Source organism: Chiloscyllium plagiosum, unplaced genomic scaffold (genome assembly GCF_037043375.1).
Source record: "Chiloscyllium plagiosum isolate Xiang-an unplaced genomic scaffold, Cpla_swu_hap1 HiC_scaffold_8, whole genome shotgun sequence".
In the NCBI taxonomy this organism is placed as follows: domain Eukaryota; kingdom Metazoa; phylum Chordata; class Chondrichthyes; order Orectolobiformes; family Hemiscylliidae; genus Chiloscyllium; species Chiloscyllium plagiosum.
The window spans coordinates 65,969,913-65,988,616 of record NW_028270146.1 but is presented as its reverse complement, the minus strand read 5'-3'; the positions used below and the strand labels follow the sequence as shown (position 1 = coordinate 65,988,616).

Below are 18,704 nucleotides of genomic sequence, written 5' to 3'. Positions count from 1 at the left end.
ACAGGGCCCAAGGTATTAGTAAGGAGAATTTTGTAGGGTCAAGACGGCTGGATTTGCTATTGTTCTCTCCTGTATTTACTAGTCCAGTGACAGAACCATTACACCATCACCTTCCTGGCAATGTAAATTACACAGAAAGATGCAAGAATGCCTGATTTGAGAAACTGAAAAGAAAAATCACTATTGTAGGTGAGAGTGAATCAGTGATGGAGCACTGCAAGTGATTGTGTTTTCCTCAACTGAAATTGATGCGTGGCCCTTTTACAGTGCTAACAATGTGCAAATGAAATTTTCCAAAATATAAATTAAATATACATTTGAAAAGTATTTGATCTCTTTTCCTTAAAAAACATACAAAGATGTTTGTTCGAAATTGCATCATTCCCATTAACTTATTATCCAATACCTTCAATGGTGCTTGAACTAGAGATATTTGAGGTGCATTTCATTTTGATGGCAGTTAGGATATCTTGTAGCTTTTGAAACATCTCTGTATCTTCATCATGTTGTCTTTCAATCATTATATATTCAATGTTTGCATCATTCTTGTCACATGTGAAGTCTTTGTTTTGCCAGAAACTATCTTCAAAAGTGTTCACTTTTTGGAGAATGTTATTAAAACCATTATTGCAATTCTCATTCTCTAACTGTTCAAGAATTTCTTCCAACCATAAGAGCTTTGTTTTATCAAAACATCTTTCCAAATGCTGCAGATGAGCAATACCCATTTGCTTTTTTAATAATTTAAGATTACTATTTAGGTTTAAGATGTCAGATGATGTATGCCTTACTCTGAGTTTTTCAAATGGTTTATTTACTTCTTCTAAAGGTGACTGCCTTCCCCAGAATGAGGAACTGCTGGTTTGGTCATCACTGAATTCAACATCTCTCACTATTGTTATTTCTTCATCAGTCACATGTCTTGTTCTATGTTCATTTTCAGCACTTGCAGAAATAGCTGGATTTATATTTTCATTGGCACCATCTGGATTAGGCATTACTGTTGTGCTTAACTGACTTGTATATAGACTTTTAGGAGTGGAGATATCTGACAGCTCTTCAGAATCACTCAATGTTTTTTCTTCCCACAGGTTTGGGGTTATAGGATCAATCAATGGTTGTGTTGCTTTTTCACTTATTGTATTCTTAATCTCTCTATGGTTGTCATTTGTTTCAACTGTCCTTGTTTCCTTGATAATCAGTTGTGGTTCAACTTTAGTATCAGTGTCCTCAGCCCTACTGAAACTTACTCCAGTAAGATTCATATTCTCAGAAAGCAGTGAATTCACAAGTTCCACATTAGTTTTATGCATCTTGTTTCTTTTTTCACTATGTAAGGTTGTGTTACTATTAACTTTGGTTACTTCTGTTTCTTCTTGTGATAAATCCTCTGTGGAATGTAATACAACGGATTGTTCTGATTCTAAAGTTATTTTATCTCCCATGTTGTTTTGTTGATGGAAAGGGTTTTCCTGTTTCAAGGTTTTGCCATCATTTGAAACAGTGAGCTCTTCAACTTGTGAACTTGATAACTGATCTGATAAAGTTTGTTTTTTGTCTTGCAATAAGGATTCTGTATTATCTATTGTAGTAAGCGGTTTTAATGCTAAATCTGAAATTATACATTGTGTCTGTAAAGCATGGTGTTTATCATTCATTTTTTCATTTAACAGAAGTCTATCTTTATCTGAATCAGTATGTTTTTCAGACTGTTGAAGTGTCAAAATACTTGCCTGGAGAATTTCCTCATGCACATGCAATTTTTCAGACAATGCATTTTTACTATGATCTGAGACAGAAAGCCAGTTAGATTCAGAAGTACAACTTATTTGGTATTCTTGCAAGTCTTGCCCATCACATTTTTTCAGTAAAAGGGATTTCTCAATATCTGGAGCAGCCTGATTAGATTCAGGTTTTATGGGCAGACACTCTTTGAAGACATGCTCTTCTTCATGCAAACAGTGCCGTAATTCAGCTTCACCATGATCCAAAGTAAACTGACTGGATTCAGAGTCTGATACTGGGGCTTGTTGTTGCAAGGTGTTGCTGCCACTGTAAAATTCTTCCTGTGGCAAAGTGTGAGTAGGATCTGAAGCTGGCTGAAGAGACAGTACTCTCTGGGCTTCATCACACATTTGTTCTTTTAAGGAAGGACCATAGGTATTTATAACTGTGATCTTCTTATCAACCAAACTTGATGGATGCCTTTCCTCTAATGCTTGTTTTTCATTCTGTGATAAAGGATTATAATTATCTAAAATTTCCTGCTTTGCTGATGTTATGTGCTTTCCTTCTGTGATGCATTCTTTGTTCCCCAATTCATTCTGTGAAGAAGGAATATCTTGACCAGAGGTAGTAAGTTCATCAAATTCAGAATTTAAAGTTTGCTGTTCATTAAAAGTTTGCGTATGGGATAATAGCTTATTTTCATCTGAAATACCAAGCTGTTCCAGTTCCATGGTTGATTCAATATGTTGCTGTTGTGAGATTAGTTGTTCATGTGGCAATTCTTTATCTGGATATTGATCCCTATCTGTCACAGTAATTTGTTGGGAGTCCGACTTTATTAATTTGTTTTCCTGTGAAAAATTGTCTTTATTCTGTAAGGTATTCTGTGACATAGAATTAGCAGCATTTGAAAGAAGTAAATTTGATTCCGAATCAGAAACTAAATTATGTTGTAAAGTTTCTTCAGCCTGTAATTTGTCCAATGCTGAAGGTTTTGCGGAGTTTGTGACTGTACTTTCTGAACTTCGATCTTCAGTAGGCGGCAATTCAGGATCCAATGTTAAATGTTGTTCTTCCTTATGCAGTCCAAATTCTAAAGCTTGATCTTTACTTTCAACACCAAATTCTCCTATTGATGAAATTAGATCCTGGCTGTGCAAGAAATTGTGTTTACTGTGTGATGTTTCTTTAGTTTGTAGATCTTTATGTGTCATTGACCTCATATAATCTGAGTTAGATTGTTTAACTACTGAAGGAATTTTTAAATGTTCTTGCAGATATTGTTCTTTATGGATACTTTTCTGAGTCAAAGGTTTATTATCTCCTACCAATTTTGAATCCATCATTGAATGTTGCTCTTGTAGATTTTGAACTTCTAGTTTCCAAATATCTTTAAGCTTTGATGCTGTGCCATCAAATCTGAAACTATTTTCTAAACTATTTGTAGAATGTACCTTTTGAGTGTTTTCACTTTTTATTACCCCAGGTTCCTTTGCAGTCTGTTGCAAGTCTTCAGAGAGGCAATTAATATCATTCTCCATTTTACAGAGATTTATTTCTGGATAGTGGATTGGTTCTTCATTTATTAATGAATCAACAATCAATGCCTCTCTTTCTCTTGGAGCTTGATCCACTACAAGTATGGGAGAACAAACTTCAGATTCACTATTCATTGTGTTTTTGTTGCTTTCAGTGATACATTTCTTTGTTTCTTCTTGCAAATTGGAAGCCAACTGATCCTCATTGCCTTGACTAAAGCCGAATGTCTCACTCAAACCAAAGTGATACCATGGTGATGGTTTTGATCTATCAGTGCCTCTTATAGAATCTTTGTTAACAGCACTGTCTTGTGTTCCTTCTGATGTCTTGGAAGTCTGCTCTCCATTGTTTTCATTAAATCTAAATGTTTTCCTTGCAGTATTAAAGTCAAACCACCATGTTTTTGATCCATCTTTATCTGTTGGATTCTTTACTCCAACATTTTCTGTTTCTTTGGATATGCCTGAATTCTCACCTGTACCAGTTTGACCAGCCCATGCTTTGTCCGTATAATTAAATATCAACTGATCATTATCCATTAAATTGTGAGTAGCTCTGCTGGTATCTTTTGATATTTTCTCTGAACTACTAGATTGTAGCTTTATTTCACTTGGAACTGAAAGGTCAGGTGTTTTGTTTTCCAGGTTAGGTATCTCACTTTTACTTGGGACTGTTGAATCATCAACAGAAAATGAATTTATATTTTCAAGCTCTTCTCTACTTTTATCATCATCACTGGATAAAGCATCTTCTGGTGAATCACTAGTGAAGCTGAACAATTTGGACAAATCACCAATCCAGGATGAAGTTTCAGAACCAAGGTTTTCTTTGTCCTTGAAATGCTCATTAATTTGATCATCCATTGCTTCATATGCTGGAGTATCTTCAGCATCACCTAATGCAATTTTTCGACTTTTAAAGGAGTTTATCTGTTCCACAGGCTTTTTATCCAGATCGTTTTTTGAACCAAACCACCCGCTAATTCTAGATCCAATCCAACTAGATGCTTCTTGCAGAAATTTAGATTCTTCGTTGCTTTCAGATGTGATAGCAGGTTTTTCTCTGATCTCCTGCCCTGAAAGTTCACTTTCTGGGGCAATGTGTTGACTGTACACAGATTCAGGACCTGTTTCTGATTTTAATTCATTGTTATCTGTGTGTTTGGAGGCACTTGCTTCATTTAATTGATTCAGATTATCAGCTGCTGAATGAAACTCATTGACTTGTCCAATCACATCAGTTGCTAGACTTGGTTCAATTTGTTCGTTACTAGGTGTCATCTCTAAAACAGCATCATCTGCAGCATGATGTGTTCTTTGAAACTGCTCTTTATAAAGATTAATTAAATTGTCCACAAGTTCATCTTTAGCAGAATTACCTTTGTAATCCTGGCTGTTTATGTTGGACTCAGACTGATGTCCTAATATGGATTTTATTTCTTCTGAGTTTGAATTTTCCCCATATTCATCACTAACTGAATCAGTTTCTTCACTTTCGATGTAATAATCACCACCATCAAGACAAAGGAAGTCACTTTCCTGGGGAAAAATAAAACATTCATAGTCTTAAGTTTATAACCCTGATTTAGGATCCATGCACAACCTTTTGTTCTTCTGTGCTTATTCTGTGGGTTGTTTTAATTTAGATGCAGGCATTGACAATGGAATAAATACCTCGATGATAAAGAGAAGATTAAGAAATACTAAGATAGAAAGCTTACTTTGAGAAGAATATTCTGAATAAAGTTCTACCTATAGCTTATGTTAAAGAATTGAAAATGAAAGTTGAAATGAAAGTTAGCAATAATCAGAAAAAAATTATACATTTTAGTTTGTATTACAATAAAAGATAGACCTGATGTGAAACACATTTGTTACTGTGAGTTCGCTGAGGAAGTTCTGCCTACAGTTTTCAGATTGACTGTTCAGAATTAGCATTTTTTTTATTCCAGGGTAATACTTTACAAATGTTGGATGTAGGTTTGCTTGCTGAGCTGAAAGTATAATTTCCAGACGTTTTGTTACCTTACTAGGTAACATCTTCAGTGGACCTCATGCGAAGCAATGCTGAAAATTCCTGCTTTCTATTTATATGTCTGGGTTTTTTTTTGGTTGGTGATGTCATTTCCTGTGGTGATGTTACTTCCTGTAATGAAGTCACTTCCAGTTCCTTTTCTCAGGGGGTGGTAGATGGGGTCTAACTCGATGTGTTTGTTGATAGAGTTCCGGTTGGAATACCATGCTTCTAGGAATTCTTGTGCATGTCTTTGTTTGGCTTGTCCTAGGATGGATGTATTGTCCCATTCGAAGTGGTGTTTTTCCTCATCCGTATGTGAGGATACTAGTGAGAGAGGGTCATGTCTTTTTATGGCTAGTTGGTGTTCATGTATCCTGGTGGCTAGTTTTCTGCCTGTTTGTCCAATGTAGTGTTTGTTACAGTCCTTGCACGGTATTTTGTAAATGACATTAGTTTTTCTGATTGTCTCTATAGGGTCTTTCAAGTTCATTAGCTGCTGTTTTAGTGTGTTGGTGGGTTTGTGGGCTACCATGATGCCAAGGGGTCTGAGAAGTCTGGCAGTCATTTCCGAGATGTCCTTGATGTAGGGGAGAGTGCCTAGGGTTTCTATAACACATCCAGAAACAGATGAGGAAGAACATCACTTCGACTGGGACAACACATCCATCCTAGGACAAGCCAAACAAAGACACGCACGAGAATTCCTAGAAGCATGGCATTCCAACCGGAACACTATCAACAAATGCATCGAGTTAGATCTCATCTACCACCCCCGAGAAAAGGAACAGGAAGTGACTTCATCACAGGAAATAACATCACCACAGGAAATGACATTATCAACCAAAAAAACCCAAACATATAAATAGAAAGCAGGAATTTTCAGCATTGCTTCACATGAGGTCCACTGAAGATGTTACCTAGTAAGATAACGAAACGTCTGGAAATTAACCTTTCAGCTCAGCGAGCAAACCTACATCTAAAACCTCAACCTGAGCTACAAATCTTCTCAAAACTCACTTTACAAATATTTCTGCTCTGGACTAAACCATGTTCTGGCATGATTCAGTGTCATTTGGGTGGATCTAAAAATTAACATTTGAAAACTTTGCAGGAGGATATTGTCATGAAATGTTTAATGCAGCAAACATAAAGCTAGACTTAAGTACATTCATTCACTGGTTACCTTGGTTGGTAGTTCTATTTCAGTTGACACTAATACATCTTCAACTTGAACTGCATCTTTTGGAAAATACCCAAACTGTTTTCCTATCTAAAATAGAAGAAAGTCATTACAAGTTAACTGAAGAAAGTCATAAAGGTTTGCATAAAGATAAAAGCAAAACACTGCAGATGCATTAGCGCTGAAATAAAATCAGAAAATACTGGGGAATTCAGCATCTATGGCAGCATCTGTGGAGGAAGAAAGAAGGTTAATGTTTCAAGTCCAGTTCTGAAGAAGTTGTTGGATTCAAAACACCAACTCTGTTTCTCCCTCCAAAACTGCCTGAGTTTGCGTAGCATATTTTGTTTTTAATTCTAAACACCTGATTGTTGGAAAACTGTACGTACTCTGAGTCATAAAAAAAACTAAACAATGTTGACGAAACCCTTTTTCCACGATGCACTACATACAAAAACTTAGGTTCATACTTATCAAACTTGATGAACACAAAGCAACTCATTTCTAGTTACTGAAAGCATTGCATAAAGAAGGGAGTACTTTTTTATGGTCTTGGGACTATATAAATTCACTGAATAGGCAAGCAATGCAACGATTAATTCTATTACATTCATTGTGTTTAACAAACACACTTGGGGTTATGTAGTGTCTTTAATGAAGCAATATATTTTCAAGGGAACGTGATCAAATAAAAATTGACAATGAGCCAAAGGAGATATTGGAACAGGTGTTTAAAGTCTTTGTCAAAATGTATTAAGGACCATCTTAAAGCAGGGCAGACTGGTAGAGAGGTGACAAGATTCAGAGGGGGAATTTGAGAGCTCATAGTTTTACTTTCTGAAGGCATGGTCATCAATGGTGGGCAAAAGAAGCACATAAAACACCAGTAGCCAGGGTTGTGGAAACACAGAATTCCTGAAGGGCTGGAATTGGTTACAGAGACAGCAAAGACAGGCAGGAATTTTAACATGAGGATGAGAAAAGATTGGGGGAACCATACCATGTTTTGGCCAAATGACAATTTTGGGATTTCTCTTCACAAGAAAAGGCAAGGCAAGGAGGTCATGGACATTTAAATAGTTTCAAAGTGAGTGAGCACAAAGAGGAAGTAAGATACCCTGAGTTACAGACTGGTCCAATCTCTGAGTTGGGATGCCTGTCGCTATGTATAGTGTGTCCTTGAGCAGTCATTCAATGCTGGCTGCTGGTGCGTTCTGAAGCTTTAAAGTGTAGAAGCATCCTCTAAGTGAATTGAGGTGGCACGGTGGCTCAGTGGTTAGCACTGCTGCCTCACAGCACCAGGATCCCAGGTTCAATTCCAGCCTCAGGCAACTGTCTGTGTGGAGTTTGCACGTTCTCCCAGTGTCTGTGTGGGTTTCCTCTCACAGTCCAAAGATGTGCAGGGCAGGTGAATTGGTCATGCTAAATTGCCCATGGTGTTAGGTGCATTAGTCTGGGAAATGGATCTGGGTGGGTTGCTCTTCGGAGGATCGATGCAGACTTGGTGGGCCAACGGGCCTGTTTCCACACTAATCTAAAAAATATGGAGAGATCCCATAAGGTCCTAACAGGCTGGGAGATTTCAGTTGCCAATATCAGTGGATGGGCTTATGCCCTGGAGAGTGCCTTGTGCTGCTGTTGCCAGGTGTCCAACGGAGATCTAGAGGAGAAGGCAGCCAGTCAAATCACCAGGTACATGCTCAGATATCATTGTCGAGAGTTCTCACCATCTTGTCTTCTCATGGTAAGCGTCTGTATACTAATGAGGTGAGATGTGCATTTAATGAGGTAAGTATAAACAAGAATTCCTTCTTAATAGGCACCTCACTGATGCCTAATGAGAATCTTGTCTCAATATCCCAAACTCTGTTGGAAAATGCAACATTTTGTTCCCAATGTCAGGATAGGCTTTTCTTGACCTCTCACGCAATCCTCCCAGATTTCTTGCCATCGCCCATGTTATTCAGAGCCTGGTAAGATTCTGCCCATGGTACTTGAAGGAGCATGAGAGAGGGCTTTCAGGAGATAGTTTTTCATGATGACAAGAAGCCAGGAGTTTTGTTTGCATTACAGACTTCACAAGTGAGCAGTTTTGGCAGAGAAAAGCAGAGCGTGCAAATGTTTGACGAGGTTTAATCAGATTTAGTCATGCAAGGGCTAAACCAATCATGGACTTTGTTCAAATCAGAATCCATTGGATTTAAGGGAGTGAAAATAGGGCCTGTACATTGCAAAACAATTGGGGTGGGAGAATGTAAAGTCGAAACTGAAGGTGTCGGGCTTTTTTTCCAGAGGCTGGGGTGGTTCCTTTCAGAATGGTCATCAAAGAAGGGAATGCACAAGAGGACTGAATCAGAGGAATAGGTATTGGAGATTTCTGAAGCCAACCTACGTAACGCAGCTTATTTCCATTGCTCCTCTGCATATCTGTTCCTGAAAATCACATCCATCAGGTTATCTTCACTAGGTGCCTGTTATAAAACTGTCCTCATGGTCTTCTATCTTTCTGTAAATCATAAGAAAATGGCAGGGGGAAGAGACCGTTTAGTAAGATCATGGCTAATTCGATTGTGACATTAATCTTGACTTCCCACTGCCCCACAATCCTCAAGTCTCTTCCTGAGCAAAGATCAGTCTTGATTAAACTCAATAACCCAGCCTCCACTACTCAGTGGGGAGATAATCCAAAGATTAACAACTCAGATGATTTTCTTCTCATTTCTGGCTTAAATGGAAGATTTTACAGAATCTGTGCTGCTTAGCTCTAGGTATTCTCACAAAGGAAAATATTCTCTCAGCAACTACCCAGTCAGGTGATTTCAGAATCTTATATTTCAAATATATTATTAAAATAAGATCACTTCTCATTTTTTTTAGAATTCCAGCAAATACAGGTCCAATTTTTTTCAACTTTGCCCATAAGACAAGCCCCTCATCCCCGAAATCAGCACAGGGAACCTTCTCTGAAACATCTCAAATGCATTCAAGTACACTCTTAATTTTTCCTTAAGGAAGAGACCACAGTACTCTCGGTGTGGTATCACCAATGCTCAATGCTCATCAAGTTCTAGCAAGACTTCCTTATTTTTAAACACCACCTCATTTCAATAAAAGTCAACATGACATTTTCCTTCCTAATTACTTGCTGTACCTGCATGCGAACTTTTTGTGAATCATGTACAAGGACACTCAGACCCTGCTGTGCTCAATTTAAATTACATTTTTCTTTTTTATTCTTCTTGCCAAAGTGAACAACCTCACACTTTACAAGATAATGTTTGCCTCTTATGTCTCTCTTCACAACTTTTTGTATCTCCTTCACAGCTTACTTTCCTACCAGCCATTGGATCCAACACTGCCTTGAGGTTAAATTTGTCATTCCTGTTAAAATCATTGCATTACCTCATTCTGTCTATATATGTTATCTTCTCCAGCTTTCTACAAACACTGTACTGGTTGAGTTCTGACCTGTTGAGCAATCCTCATTACTTTTACCCCACCATTGGCAGACATGCATTGCCATGGAACTGCCAATCTCTCCATCCTTTAAACCTACCTCCTCAGCTGAATATTTTCTCATCCATCCTATTATTTACCTCTTTGGCTCGGTGTCAATTTTGTCAGTTCTGTGAACTGCTTGGGAGATTTTAGTATGTCTTTATATATGAATGTTGCTGTCAGTCTGGAGTTGGTTAACCATGGAAGTGGTGAGGCATGCACAATATCGCAAATTACTATCAATTGGCCCATGAGGTAGGAATATAATGAAACAAATCAATTCTACAAAAATGGAACATGAATATATTTTGAAACAAAGTATTATACCACAAAATACAATACTTACACTTCCAGCCCATAAATCATCTTTTTTCCCAGTCAACTTAAAATAAACAAATATTGAGTCTCCAGACTTGAAAGTAAGGAATCTACAGTCGTGACCAATGTAGTCCACTGTAGCCTTTACTCGACTAAGGTATCCTGTATAAACATCAAGAGCAGATTAGACCAAAACCTTAAAAAGACATAAAAGTCCCTTGTAGACAATAAATAGTTGTTTCTTTTGGTATATTAAAGCTAACTCATTGTTTAAATTGTTAATTTTGTAATGTTCATGTTATTAATTTAGTAAACTTATTCCATTACATGGCCTATGATCACAAAATTAAAGTAAAAGACCTTAACACAAGAAATCTTTATAGAGAAGTGAAGGTAGTCAATTTGTGTTGTCAGTACATGTGGGCGTACAAAACTAGGAAGCATAGTTGAATTTGTAGATGCAACTTTGGCAGTACAAGTTATTTAGGGATGCATTGGTGGATAGACAAATCTAGATATGTAACAGTAAAAAGGCACATTATGGAGGGAAGGCAAATGTAAAGCATTAAACAGAGTTGAAAAAACATGGTAAAAAATAAATTACAAATAGCCTCACAACAGCCAAGTTCAGGTATGGGCATTTCTTTTAATAGATTAGTTTCCCTACAGTATGGAAACAGGCCCTTCTGCCCAACTAGTCCACATGGACCTTCTGAAGAGTAACCCACCCAGACCCATTCCCCTACCCTATATTTACCCCTGACTAAAGCACCTAACACAACAGACAATTTAGCACAGCCAATTCACCTGACCTGCACATCTTTGGATTGTGGGAGGAAACCAGAGGAAATCCACACAGACACAGGGAGAATGTGCAAACTCCACATAGACGGTTGCCCTGAGGCTGGAATCAAACCCAGGTCCCTGGTGCTGTGAGGCAGCAGTGCTAATCACTGAGCCACCATGCCGTCCACTCTCTGGCTGAAGAAATTTCTCCTGATCTCCTTTCTAAAAGGCCTTCCCTTTACTCTAAGGGTGTGCTCTCGGGTCCTAGTCTCTCCCTACCAATGGAAACATCTTTCCAACATCTACTCTGTCCAGACCATTCTTCATTTATTTCACAGGAATGTGCGTATCACTGATAAAGCCAAAAATTGTTGGCTTTATGGAGTTATTTAGTTGAGATATTTCAGGGGGCAGTTACAAATCAACCACATTACTGTGGTCCATAGTCACGTGGAGGCCAGACCATGTATAAGACCACAAGACATAGGAGCACAAATTAGGCCATTCAGTCCATTGAGTCTGCTCTGCCAAACAATCATGGCTGATATGTTTCTTAACCCCATTCTGCCACATTCTCCTTGAAATCCTTTATGCCCTTGACAATCAAAAACCTATCTATTTTGTCTTAAATATACTCAATGACCTGGTCTCCACAGGCTTCTGTGGCAGTGAATTCCATAGATTCACCACTCTCTGGCTGAAGACATTTCTCCTTATCTCCATTCTAAAAGGTCTCCCCTTTACTCAAAGGGTCCTAGTCTCTCCTACCAATGGAAACATTTTCCCAACATCTACTCTGTCCAGGCCATTCAGTATTCTGTAAGTTTCAAATAGATCCCCCTCTTATCCTTCTAAACTCCATCGAGTATAGTTCCAGAGTACTCAAATGTTCCTCATAGGTTAAACGTTTCATTCCTGGGACCATTTTTGTTAACCTCCTCTGAACCCACTCCAGGGCCAAGACATCCTTCCTGAGATGTGGGACCCAAAACTGCACATAATATTCTAAATTTTATAGAGCCTCAGCATTACATCCCTGCTTTTACATTCAAATCCTCTCAAAATAAATGCCAACATTGCATTTGCCTTCCTAACTACTGACTCAACCTGCAAGTTTACCTTGAGAGAATCCTAGACTAGAACTCCCAAATCTCTTTGCACTTCAGACTTCTGAATTTTCTCCCCACTTAGAAAATAGTCCATGCTTCTATTCTTCTTACTAAGCTGCATGACCTCGCACTTTCCCACATTGTTTTCCATCTGCCCCTTCTTTGTGGACTCTCCTAATCCTGTCCAAGTCCTTCTGCAGCCTTCCCATCTCCCCAATGCTACCTGAGCCTCGAGCTATCTTTGTATCACCTGCAAACTTAGCCAGAATGCTAAGTTCCTTCATCTAGATCTTTAGTGAAGTTTCCTTCACTAAAGGATATTAGTGAACCAGATGGAATTTTGCAACAGTCAATCATTGTCACAAGTGTAAAGACTAGCTTTGAATTGCAGATATATTGAATGAATTTATACTCCACCAGTAGTCATGATAGAATTTGAATGAGTAGTAGCCTGAGCCTCCAAATTACTTATTCACAAGAATTTCCACTCATCTCTTATAAACTTAAATGCCAACATATCTAAGCACTATATTGCAGCAACTAAAATAGTATACTGAACTCTAAAGCCAAAGTAGTTAGATGTAACCAAGCCCAGGGTATTAGAATCAGCCCTCACATAGATAATACATTTTCATTTGATTTCTCTCTCAATGCTATCTTAACTGCAGTGAACTCTTTATGTGTAAAATCAGGTTCTAGTCCTAAATTACAGCAAGATAGCAAGAGAAGTTTCAAGGAAACTCACCCTTGCTTGGAAAGAGAAGGAAGTTCTTGCACCCTTAGTCTGACCTTCTGTTTTAGTCATCAAGGGACAAAAGCAGAGATTCAATAATGGGCATGATGCGGAGAAAATATTAGGAGCTGATCCCTAGCATCAGTGTTTTGGAATTCTGACTTGAGTGTTGCAGACACTTGTTGAAGGTTTCAATCTTGCACAGATCAAAGCAATTCACTTGAAAAATCAATATATGGGGAAACAACATATATACTGTATGATAGGATATGCTGATTACTTCACAATTGGAATCTGATTGGTAAAGGCATTACCATGGAGAATGCACCAATTAGATGATGACTGACATTTAACTGCTACACGGCATTTAAATTTTGAAACAGTCACGTTGGCATTGATTGGTCTAGGCTGTGCCTGAGCAAGGTAACAGAGAATGGCTATCATCTATAATTGTTGAATTGGAACAGGTGTAGTGATGCACATTTGTTCTTTCAGTCTGCAAATAATAGGCCCCTGTATATTATGTATGTAGCTTTCAGTGTGCACAGGTGTGCCACATTGTAATCCTGACTGACAATCTTAAAAGAATTATGTCAGCATAATTCTTTGCACACTAGAACTGCTTAATAAAAATGGTCCAATCAAAATTTAGATAAGACGTTTTGGGATTTGAAAGTATTGGAGCTGAAATTGACTTACTATGTTTGTGTGATAGGCAGATTGTCTTTTTGGCTTGACTGCAGGATCCTGTGCTGAAACTTTTGAGATATCCTATTTAGAGTAGACTGTATACTTTTTAGGATCAAGACCAAATGGTCTTGATCCCAGTCATGAGCTTGCACAATGCACGGTGGCTCAGTGATTAGCATTGCTGCCTCACAGCATTAGGATCCCAGGTTCAATTCCAACCCTGGGCAACTATCTGTGTGGAGTTTGCACATTCTCCCTGTGTCTGTGTGGGTTTCCTCCCACAGTCCAAAGATGTGCAAGTCAGATGAATTGACCATGCAAAATTGCCAAGACTGTTAGGTGCATTAGTCAGAGGGAAATGGGTCTGGGTGGGTTACTCTTTGGAGGGTCGGTGTGAACATGTTGGGCTGAAGAGCTTGTTTCCACTCTGTAGGGAATCTAATCTAATCTGATCAGGGGCATTAGCTAGCATGATAGCTCTGATGCAACCTATTTTAGCATCAAGCTTGCAGAGTGGCCAAATGGCTCAGATCCTGTTTATAAGGATGCTGATAAAGGAAATCTTATCATACATGGAATTGTAGGAATCGCAATGCATTTATTGAGCAGAGAAGGTTGGGTTGCAATAGCCAGAGTTCTCAACTAAGCATTTTAGAAAAGGGAGCTCTCTCTTTTTAAAAATTCATCCATGGGACATGAGCCATGCTGGGCCCATTTACTGCGCATCCATTGTTCCTTGAAACGGTGGGACTGAGCTGCCTTCTTGAACCTTTGCAGTCCATAAGGTGTAGGTATATCCACAATTCAGGGAAAACTCTTTTCTGGCTAGAGTCATACCTGACACAAAGAAAGAGGCAAGTTATCTTAGTCTTCAGTATTATTGTTGAAACTTTATCAAGACCCATAACCTTTGCAATATCCAGTGCCTCCAGCCATTCTTGATATCATGTGGAGTGAATTGAATTGGTGAGGACTGGCACCAGTGATTTTGGGGATCACTGGAGGAGGCTGAGATGAATTATCGACTTGGGACTTCTGGCTGAAGATTCAGCATTATAATTGGCATTGATGTGCTGGGCTCCCCCATGATTGAGGATGAGGGTTTTTGTAGAGTCTCTTCCTCTAGTTAGTTGTTTAATTGTTCACCACTATTCATGACTGGATGTGGCAGGACTGCAGAATGTAATCTGATCCAATGATTGTGTAATGGCTTAGCTCTGTCTATCAACTGCAGCTAGGACTGTTTGCCACGCAAGTAGCCCTGTTTTTAGTTTCATCAAGTTGACCTCTCATTTTTAGGTATTCTTTCTGCTGCTTCTGTCATGGTCTCCAGCTCTCTTTATTGAATCAGGATTGATCCCCTGACTTGTTGGTAATAGTAGAGTGAGGGAATATACTGAGCCATGAGGTTCAAGTTGTATCGGAGTGTGATTTGCTGCTGATGGCCCACAGTGCCAAATGGATGTCCGGTCTTCAGCTGCTCGATCAAAGTCTATCCAATTTTGCACAGTGCTATGTCACCCAACACGTTGGAGGTTATCCTCAGTGTAAGGGTTGGACTTTATCTCCACAAGGGCGGTGGAGGTGATCTCTGAGGTTGTCACTCCTGAGTTATGGACAAATTATTCTTCAGTCGGCAAACTGGTGAGGATGAGGTCAAGTATGTTTTTCTCTCTGACCATCTGCCATAGATCCAGTTTAACAGCTATGTCTTTCAGGACTTGACCAGCTCACTCAGTAGTGCTGTTGCCAAGCTACTTTTGGTAATGGGCATTGAACACCACAATGGTGCTCAACATGGACAAGTACTGATTTGTCAGATGAGAAAGGTGATATGTAGTAATCAGCAGATTTTCTGGTCCATGTTTGATCTGATGCTGTGAGACTTCATAGAGGTCCAGATCAATGTTGAGGACTCCCAGAACAATTCCCTCTTGACTGTTTATCACCATATCACCCAAGTTTGGGCATAAGACCTCAAATATTGGTAAGGATGTGATTCAGAGTTGACAGGATTGAATTTGCCATTGTCATTTCCAGTGTCAAGGTCAGTGCCAGATGGTCCGACCAGGTTTGTTTCTTTTTTAAGATCATTTTATTGGTTGACACAACTGAATGCCTTCTTAGGCCAGTTTAGAGGGCAATTAAGAATTAACCACATTGCTGTGGGTCTGAAGTCACATATAGGCCAAACCAAATAAGCATAGGAGTTTCCTTTCCATTTTTACAATTGACTATGGTTTTATTATGGTTTCATTGTTAGGCTTCTAATTCAAGATTTTATTGAATTCAGATACCATGGCGGGATTCTACCCCAGGGTATTAAAACATTACCTATGTCTCTGGCTTGCTAGTTCAGTGACAATACCACTATGCCATTGTCTCCCCAAATTTGCATATAGAAAGAACATGTACACATAATGTATATGTTACAACTCAACAAACAGTTGGCAGTAATTCTTTGGATCATTTATAAGGGCAATGCCTTGCAATCAGAGTAAAGCTACAGGTTCAAAATGTAAACAAAACCTGGCAGTTAATTGTCGTTATCTTACAGGAACACTCTCCATGACAACCCGTTACTTTTCAGAGTCCACTTGCTAATTAGCACTCTCTTCTTATGAAAAATAAATGTTGTTTTCCTTTTCATTGCATTTCTTGTGAATTTTCCTGATGAGTACAAGATGAAATGTTTGGACAAAACATGTTTTTGATTAGAAATAGTCAAGTCTTTGACTTTTAGACCAGTTCTCCTCTAAATTGTTCCCACATGACTGCAGTTTGAGGCATGAAACTTGCCTTGACCCTTCAGTACACCTTTGAGAGTTCAGGGACATGTTACAAGAGTACAGCTCAAAATTTCAGCTCATGACTCCACTGGGGGAGGGGAGGGGGGGGCACAAGCCACATTATGGGAATCTCTGTCTTAAACACTGAAAAGAGACAGCAAAGTGGCATATTAATGATTCCTAAGGGCTTTTGACCGGGTAAATGCTGAGAGAATGTTTCCTCTCATTGGGGGTGTCTCAGACCAGAGGACATGGTCTCAGAATAAAGGGGCACCAACTTAAGACTCAGTAGGAATTTCTTCTCTCAGAGGGTTGAGGGTGTTTGGAACTCGTTGCCACAGGGAGCTGTGGGGGCAATGGCCTGATGTATATTTAAAGCTGATTTTTAATCAAGGGTTATGGGAAAACTGCAGGAAAGTACATGTGAGGCAAGTCAGAACAGCCCTGATCTTGTTGAATGGTGGAGCAGGCTTGAGGGACTCAACCAGCGGACTCCAGTTCCTACTTTTTACTGTCTTGTATATGTGGTATATAAAAAGATAGTTCTATTTCTAATTGAACTAAACAAAATTGGGCAAAGACCAAAGCACAAATTCAAATCAATTTGAATTCAAATCAATAAAAGGTAAATTTAATGAGGAAGAATACTTGTAAATGAACATCCTGGTGACAATGGAATTTAATTTTAAACTTGTTTTTACCCTTCTGCTTCGTTATTGACTCAAATAGAACACATATAAGAGAAGCTCGGTCAGAAATTTTGTCATGACATCCCTTTTATAATATGGACGCGAACTGTCACGCGGTATTTCTTGCCGGAAGCTTCTAAAATTTATCTAGTGGCTTTCAAATTTCTATCAATCTTGGAAATCAAACGTCTTATTTTGATTTAACATCGACTGCACAGTAGATCACTTACGTTCACATTCAGGATCTCCACATATTTTTAGGTCAGACAGTTTTGAACACTTGTGATATGGGATGAACTGTAGAAGCAGTAAGACTAAGATGGTGAATGCGGCAGATTGCGCCATGTCTGTCCAATCTTCTTTCCCGGCGTCGGGCGACAGAAGCTGGAGGTAAATCACTAAGCAGCACTGAAATCGGGAAAAGAAAACTTTCTTCCAGACAGCTGGGTACCCCCAACAATGCTATCACTTGCTGTCCTTCAAATAGAGAGCTCTTTTTTTAAAAGAATTGGAAACGTAAATTGCGATGTGTCCTTGGACTGTAGCTCGCTAAAGTGCTTAATGATTAACTCTGTAGAAATTGATCAAGTAAATCATCAAACCTGGAACTTGGAATATCTGAAATCAGAAATACACCGAGTGATTTGTCCAGTTCAACAGCGTCCTGGTCCTAAGGTTACGCATCGCTTCAAAATAACACTTAACGACCCATGATTTATTCTGCTCTTCACTTAGCTCTTGCTTTTTAAAACTGTTTGGACATTCCCCTTACCACCTTGCAGATTACAAAAATGGTTATAAAAATAATTTTTAAAAATCACAGCGTTAAGCTTTCTTCAGTTTCGCTGCCATTTTTCCAAATCTGATGGAAGCTGAGCGCACATAACTGAATCTACACAACTTTAAAATGAAAATACAAGCCGGAGGGCAAATTTGAGAGAAAATAACATTAATTCGGTCACTAAATGCCTCAAGGTTAAACAAGGTTTTTAGAACCGCATCAAAAACTAACTCGTAGGCACAACTTTCTCATCACCATCGACTCAGTGGACTTTCCAGTATTCTTTTCCACAGCGGAAAGATAGTTATTTACTGAAAAACTATCAACCATAACCTTGGACCCAGCAACTGCGTAGTGTCCAGTCACACGTTAGTCTGCCCATTAATTATCTTTCCAAATTGAGAAATCTGTGCCTGAAAGAGCTCCTGTTGAAATTGTTGTACGCTAACAATAGACACACACCTGAACGTTTCCAGTAAGCAGAAACATTGATCTATTGATCTATTTCAAGTCATTTACTTTCTGAACAGTTCCTGCAACTATTCCCATACAGAGAGATTAAAATTCAAACTAAAATATACAAAGTAAGATAGTCCTGAAAAATGAGCTTGTTCAGTATATTTGACAATTGTTTATGCTGGGTTCTACTCGTCACGGTTGAGAATGCTATTTTTCAAGTGGACTTTCAGCCCTGTGCGAATAAGCCAATCAGAGGAGGGCTGTGTCTCGAACTCTTGTTCTTGCCTGTGAACATTCAGGTTGGGCGAGTATGGATCTGGGAGGAGCATCAGTATGTGGTGCAGATCAGGGCTGATACCATTGTATTCACAGATTATAATGTGATCTCC

At 38.8% G+C, this 18,704-nt stretch overlaps 1 protein-coding gene across 4 annotated transcripts in view; it reads right to left on the bottom strand.

The window, feature by feature from the left end:
• mia2 (MIA SH3 domain ER export factor 2) overlaps positions 1 to 18,485 on the bottom strand; it is a 65,555-nt gene extending 47,070 nt beyond the window's left edge. Inside the window, exons 1-4 of one of the 4 annotated variants that reach the window (XR_015757924.1) lie at positions 17,306 to 18,485; positions 10,308 to 10,441; positions 6,467 to 6,553; positions 407 to 4,805 (exon numbers count right to left, since the gene is read on the bottom strand). Coding sequence is in view for 3 of the 4 variants with exons in the window: in XM_087989914.1 (XP_087846040.1) it covers positions 407 to 4,805; positions 6,467 to 6,553; positions 10,308 to 10,441; positions 17,306 to 17,420 (4,735 nt within the window). In the remaining variant the exon portion in view is untranslated. The remainder of the gene's footprint in view (positions 1 to 406; positions 4,806 to 6,466; positions 6,554 to 10,307; positions 10,442 to 17,305) is intronic. The other 3 variants (XM_087989914.1, XM_087989912.1, XM_087989913.1) reach the window with 3 other exon arrangements.
• Positions 18,486 to 18,704: the final 219 nt, after the last annotated feature.